At 29.8% G+C, this 7586-nt stretch overlaps 1 protein-coding gene across 2 annotated transcripts; it reads right to left on the bottom strand.

Annotated features, from left to right (window-relative positions):
* Nucleotides 1-4922: 4922 nt before the first annotated feature.
* On the bottom strand, nt 4923-6748 carry LOC114367554 (nuclear transcription factor Y subunit B-5-like). Of its 2 annotated transcripts, XM_028324753.1 has the most exons (2): nt 6285-6748; nt 4923-5144 (listed from the first exon to the last, which is right to left on the bottom strand). In XM_028324753.1, the coding sequence occupies exons 1-2, from the start codon at nt 6581-6583 to the stop codon at nt 5090-5092; spliced, it is 354 nt and encodes a 117-aa protein (XP_028180554.1). In that variant the 5' UTR covers nt 6584-6748; the 3' UTR covers nt 4923-5089. The 2 variants fall into 2 exon arrangements, with proteins under 2 accessions (XP_028180554.1, XP_028180553.1); XM_028324752.1 differs by lacking the exon at nt 4923-5144 and having other exon boundaries at nt 6012-6733.
* Nucleotides 6749-7586: the final 838 nt, after the last annotated feature.

Raw genomic sequence — 7586 nt, 5'->3', positions numbered from 1 at the left:
AACTATGTTTTAACAAAATGCATAATTCCATGAACTACTTTCTAGAACAACTTATGAGTCCCAAGTTTGTTATTTTTTAAATCTATTTTTTTTTCATCCTACATTTGTTATTGTTTAAACTCTAGTTTTAAACCTCAATCTTCATTCTTATTTTTTATTCTTTAAACCTTGTTCACATAATACTGGAAAAGTCGTGGGTTTAATTCTCTCGGCTAATAAAAAACTAAAATTTATCAATAACAAAGCTGACACATCCTAAGTGTGTCTGAATGTTTTGTCCATTGGAAATTTCATATATGGGTTATTTGTCTCTAAATTAAAATTGAAATAAGTATTTGTTCAGCAATTATAGATTAACAACTATTGTAGCTTATGAAGGAAAGGTACTTTTGATATTTCATATTTTGTTTATTGACTACCAAAAATCACTTTACGAACAACATATATCAGTTCTGGAAAGTAAATCTAGAAATTATTTTCCTAAATTAATATATATTGTTCCAAAAATTAATTTTGGAACTATGTTTTAACAAATAAAAAAGGTATAATTGATAGTTAAAAATATAAAGAGAAAGGAGGGATGTACTTCGTAAAAATAGGGGCTGTAAACAACAAGTACTTTCAGAATGCCCTGCCATCCTTTTAGATCCAACTGGATTGATATCCATTTGAGCCTGAGATTGGTCCTACATTACTAGAAAGACTAGTATTTCCAGAAACATACATAAAGGTTAATAACATACATTTTAGTTTTTAATATCAATTAAAATATGTTAAATTTAAATAAAAATAACATTCAATAAATAAAAAATATGGCTCACATCATTTGATAGATTCCACACGAATTTCACATAGTACTACAAAAATGCCTTTGTTATAAAGAGTATGCTACTTATATTTTTCTTTCTAAAAATAAACAGAAATGCATTTGGTGATTATTCTAAGATTTTAATCTGAATACATTAGTGTAAATGCTTTTATATTTTAAACTAATTAGATAATATCATAAACATGACTTAAAAGGTCGTTTAGCTAAATGTGAGTTTGGGTCATTTATGTTTTAATATTTTTCATTTTAACTTAAGGTTTATTTTGATCTTTTATGTTTTTGAAGAATTTTATTTTGGTTCATTTTAGGCAAAACGTTAAATAAGTGTGATATGTTTGCCAATGTTGATTTGGATGATGATATAAACATAGTTATTAAATTTGGCTTGGACCAACTAAGTCAACCCATTGGCCTAAGAATCAGACACCCAATTAGTTCGAGCCACTTGTTGAACCCGTTGTGCATATGGCTTGGTGTGATCCGACCTCAAACCGGTTGACTATGCGGGTCATGCATTTTTTTAATTTATTTTTACAATTGAACAACTTCACTCATATTAGAAAAATAAATTTATACTTTACACTTGTATTGTTCATAGATTTTGCTTATATTTTTTGTCAACCATAACTACATCTTGAAATTTGAGATGATAAAATTGTAATTATTTTCAATTTTCCTTTGACTAATTTGTGTGTGCGTATTAGATTATGTTTGTCATTGTAGAATAATAATATATATTTTTAAATTCTAACTTAAGGTTGTTTATATACTGAATTCTAAAAAAATATGTTGGATGCTCAAAATTTTAAACAAGTTTATAACTATGGTTCTAAATATGTTAAATTTTATTTGTACAAGTTTATATGTTATTAAATTATTTAGATTTTTTGTTAATGTAGACTGGGTCATGCAAGTCAATTGATGATTCATTGGGTCGATCCTTGACCCAATATCTCGATCGAGTTGATAACTGATCCGAGTATGATATCATTGGATGTAACATGTTAATTGAAATGATATCCTTTTAAATGGTTATATTTTAGTTCATGTGTTTTCAAATGGTTATATTTTGGTACTTTAAGTTTTTAAATGGTTTAATTTGGGTCCATCAAGTTTACAGAAGTGCGCATTTTGATCCTCGCCGTTATAATGGCAGTGTCTAGTTTTGTTTTTTGTTTTTATCGTAAATATTAGTTTGTTAACTTTGTTAATTAGAATATAAGTTGGAAAATTCAATCCACTACTCCTTCCCTCTCTTTTCTCCCTTCACCTTACGGTACTTAGCCAACCTTAGAGTCCATAGAATGTAATTGAAGATATTCTACCAATTATAAATAATTGTAGGTATGATTAGTAAAGATAATTATTATAAAAATTAATAAATTTATTATATATATTAATATATAATTGGATGATAATATAAAATTTGAAACATGACCTTTTATCTCGAGTTATAAAAAAAACATTTTATCTGTTGAATTTATTATATAATAAAGAATAAACATCTAACTAGCACGTGACACAAACCTTCCAAGCAGATGAAAGCATGAAACCACCAGTAAGCAGCGAAGAGCCACCTGACCTATAATTCTCATCAAAACACCCCAAACTCTGCCACGCGTGTCCCCTACTATCTCATCTCACCAAACGTTAATTCATGCCAAGCCACCAATCTAGCTAATCTCATGAGATGAGTATAGTTTTCATAGTTTTAACGATCTAGAATTATAACTATGGTCATAACATCAAAGTTTTTGTTACTATAATTATGGCCATATCAATTTAAAATGTTGGTGCTTCTAACTTTAGGTGTGTATGCGTGTTTAGTGCAAGGGTAGTTGGGGGTTTGAGTTTGCTTTAGGACATTGAGAGTTGCCGTTATAGCTGGAATTTTTGTGGTGGCCTACAGTGCCGGCGGTTGCTACTCTCTTTAATAATCCTGCTACCTCAACCTATAACAACCTCATTCAACAGGGTTGATTGGTACATTAATTTGTTTGCATGATCACCACATATATTATACATTCATCTTAAGAAAAAAGCAACACAAATTAATATTTACATTCTTAAAAAATACATATAATTAACACAACGTTTAAGTTTATAAAAAATATAAAAAAAATTATATATTTATATATATGAAATTGATTGCGAGATATATATTAGTACTAATTAAACGTTTATATACATGAATTTCTCTCCAATTAACTCTCTTATTGCCACTTGTTATTATAAAAAATCTACTAACAAAATTAGTGGAGATATAAATTATGATGCGTGTGGGAAAATGAGTTGATAGCTCATGCATATATAATTTGATTATGCATATCTTATTTATTCGATCTTCTCTCCTTCCTCCAAAACCTGCAGTCTCCTGTGAAAAGATCACGATGTTAATTTGTATCATTAGCATGTTATGTGCTCATGAATTTATTATATATAGGCTGTCAAATACTAACGAGTTGGTAATGTGTGGGTGGTGATTAATAAATGTGCCACTACTGAACATATTAATGGGGCTGTAGAATGCTAAATGTTTGAGAATGCGACGGCATCAAAGAATTGATCATAAGAATTTAGAAAGTTGCAATTAACCACACTACTCTAAAAATAACCTTGCATGCAATTGTTTACAAATTATGAGTGGCAGGCGGGCAAATAAATGAACTTTACTTGATTTACACGTACACATATTGTTTGTTATTATATTTGCCCGTGACTTCTCAAAGGTTGGCATGGCTTATATATATTATTCTAAATAAATAAGTGATAGTATTAGTACTTTTTTATTTAAAAAAAGTGATAGTATTAGTACTATGATCATTCTCAACATGTTAGAGTTAGACTACAACTATATAAATTTGCAATTGAAATAAGTGAGGCAACTAATTAAAAGAACATTTTGGAGAGTCTAATTAATTTATTAAAGAGTTTAATTATAAAAAAATTACATTATCAATAAATAGAAATAATTGTTAGATGACTTTTAAGATATATAATTATTATAACAATTAATAAAATCACCGTATATAATAATATGAGAGTGGATGACCATGTAAAAAATATTTAGATTGTCAATGTATTTAAATTAATTTTTCATTAAATATTGCACCATTTTTTTACCTGTTCGATTAGTTCCCAATATACATAGATCAAGAAGGATGAAAAAAAAAAAACAATCCAAATTCAAGAAAAAAAATCCAAGCGGCTTTCCATGGTATGTATATAAATATTTTAATATTGTACCGATTTACCATTTTTTTAGAGAAAAAAATTAGATTAGAGGAAGGTGCGTCTTTTTGTGAGACTAGGGAAGACCATTAATCTCTTATTGACATTTCTCGATTTATCATAAACATCAGAGAATCTCCAGAACAAATTAAATTTACGATGAATTTGGTTGCTTGGAAATTGTAGGGAGAGAGGGCAAATCAATAGGCTAGAAAATTAGAAAGTTTCATTGTTTGGTAGCGATGAAACGATGAGGAGAAATAAAAAGTGATAGATCCTACATAAAAACATTTTGGCAAAAAGAAGCAAAAATAGATAAGAAATGGGTGAGTGCGGTCTTAGAAGTGTTGTTCTGTGACTGGAGGGTGTGTGATGAAGTGATAATCGATTATGATACATTTTATATGTAAAAACGATCAAATAATGTACATTTTATGTGTGAAAACGATGAAATAATGGGTTGAGAAGCACTATTTTTTATTTTCTCTTTTTTTTTTCACTTCATTTTTCTTTTATTTCTCTTAATAAACCGAACAATCAATATTTTCATTTGAATTCTTATATATTTCTTTTATTTTCTTTCTTCACTTACCTATTTTCACTTCTATTTCCTTTTTCTTCCATCAAACACACCGTTAATGTACTTTCTACTTTTTTTAGCTTTTAATTAAAATGCACTATAAGACTCACAAAAGGTTACTTGGTCGTGGAGTTCGTGGTCTTGATTGGAATGCAATATCTCAATTAGTACTTATTAGTTTTTACCTAGGCGCATTGTCACACATTAGTTTTTAATATTATGTTGTATACTTTCTAAGGCAACCAATTGAGTGCTAGACACTTGGTGAGTAGTCGTTGGCCATGGAAAAGAGTACCTTGATTCTTGTTATATAACCATATTGAGTAACGGTTACTATTAAGGAAAGAGCAAGTACAGTACATATTCATGCTTTCACGACCTAATTGGACAGCTATTAGTCCTTCATTCAAAAAAAATAATATTTTATGCTCTTCATAGGTTGCCATTTTTCAACACAAATCATTTTGGTTGGTTGATGCTTCCTGGATTTTCGTCCTTGATTTCCTGTAGATTCAATGCAACATTTTAATAGAAAGAAGAAAACAACAAGAAGTACAAACCATTTTTTTAGTTTAGTTCTTTTTGTAGGTGGAGGTTGTTACCCCTCCACCACGTTTAAAAATATATATGACATGGTACAATATATCTAAACACCAAAAACGTTAAACTCCATCGTATTCTTCTTTTTGTTTCTTTTAAGAGGGGAAGGTGAAGGAGGGTGGTTTTCAGTTATATGTTAAGACATGACATAATAAATAAAATATTAATTAAGTGGGGTAGAATTTGTACGTGGTCCCAACTCTTAAAAATTACAAGCTAATGAAACCCTAAACATTAGTCTAAAAAAAGTAACTTAAAGAACCAGTGAATATACCAATATATTCACTATGTGAAGAAACCTTAAAAAGTAACTTTGTGTGCAAGTGTGTTTAGCGACGGCAATGCTGACTTCAAACAAGATTAGAACAAAACAATTAACCAGAGATCAAATTAACTCAAACTTGAACACAAATCTTAATGTTATATTGTACATAAATGTTGGAAATTTCATGGAAATTAATTAATCTTGGGAACTCGATCATCTTCAAAAATGAAAGTTTAGCAAGATCCAGGTATGAAACTCAGATCAAACTGGTGTTTTGATTTCTGGCTTCGAAAGATGAATATTCCTATTCTTGAATCAAGGGCACTCTTATGAAAGTACATGCTAGATGAGTTTATCATCAATTAGTATATATATATATATATATATATATATATATATATATATATATATATATATATTTTGATTCCCAAATCATCAATAGATTAGCCAAAGCACATGCAAAGACCTGCAGTATATAAGTATAAAGAAGAAGAAGAAGAAGAAAAGAAGCAAAACAAGAAATCTTGTTCTAGGCAGGCTCAATCAATTCCAATTAAGACAAGAAAAGTATTACAAGAAAAGTAATGTCAAACCTTAAACAAGCCTTAATTAATTACTACTTCACACTAAGCATAATAATTGGTCATCAAAACCTAACCCCTCTATTACTCAATTGAAATACTTCATCGTCCTTCTCTTCAGGACTATTATTCTCTCTTTCTTGAAGATTGACCTTATTATTATGGTCTACCTCAACCTCTCTATATCTATGCAAGTACCTTCTCATTGGTTCAGCATAGTCATCAAAGCCTAGTGTTGCCAAGGCCCAACAAATGTCATCACCATTCACTGTCTTCCTTCTCTCCTTCCTGCACTTCTCCGAAGCCTCGCTGGTCACGAAGCTTATGAACTCCGACACACATTCCTGCATCGTTTCTTTCGCCTCCTTCGAGATTTTCGCGTTCTGAGGAAGAATCTGCTTCATGAGCCGACCAACATTGGCTATTGGCAGCAATCGGTCCTGTTCCTTGATGATGTTGTTGTCGTTTGAGGAACTGCCTCCAATGCTATCTTCCATTGATTTTTTGATGAGATGCCCCAGAAACTGGTTTCGACTATAATTAATATACACTCAGAATCCAGGACCAGATCGAATCCCGCTGCATATATATAGACAAATACTTACATGTGTTACGCACACTCTGCTTGGCACATGTTAAAGTTGTGTGACCTGTGTGTCTTGTTAATTGTTTAATATGTGACATGCCACATGTGAAAATGTATGCTCTCAAGAACCAAAGGGAGATAATTTTAAGATAAAGAACACAGGATAATTAACATGAAATTGATTTAGTTTAATTGGTGGATGTTAAATGTTTAAGAAGAGGGTTTTTTTTCTTCTCAAAGAATATTTACAAAAATAGTTATGTATTATTAATTAACAAGATTTTTCACATTATTAACAGAATTGAATTCATATTTTCTACTAATTAGAACAATTTTTGTTAGTATTTTATAAATAACTTAAACTATGTTATATTAATCATCTATAAATCCCTCAACTTGTGGTTAGTATGTTGTAGAACTAATATTTTAATTAAGGTTTTGAGTTCAAATTATATGGATGAAAAAATATAATTAAAAAATTCTTATTATTAAAAATGATCATTTACATTTTCTAATAAAGATTAATTCAACGAAAGCTAATAAATAGTTTATATCAACTGTACGTGATGAAAAAAACAATCATCTATGTATAATCCCACAAATTAAATAAATACTTAGCAAGATAATGCCAACCCGGTGACTATGTTAGTGGGGTCTGATGCTGCTATTCTCAATCCAATTGTTATTTTGCAAAATTTAAAAGAAGTTCAACCCAAGAATCTTTGATTTCATTGGCTTGCAAGTACTGTTACTCATCGATGCTCAGAAGGCCTTTTGTTGGGACTGTTGGAAATAGTAAAAAATGAATAAGAATTAAGAATTAGCCCTTGAAAAGAGCCAAGATACAAGTCAGTTGATGAGTGTTGGTAACAATGATAAAGAATTATAAACGAACAATCCCACCACCCAAATGA

The sequence above is a fragment of the Glycine soja genome, chromosome 9, assembly GCF_004193775.1.
Source record: "Glycine soja cultivar W05 chromosome 9, ASM419377v2, whole genome shotgun sequence".
Classification (NCBI taxonomy): Eukaryota; Viridiplantae; Streptophyta; class Magnoliopsida; order Fabales; family Fabaceae; genus Glycine; species Glycine soja.
This window is presented reverse-complemented; position numbering and strand designations above follow the sequence as displayed.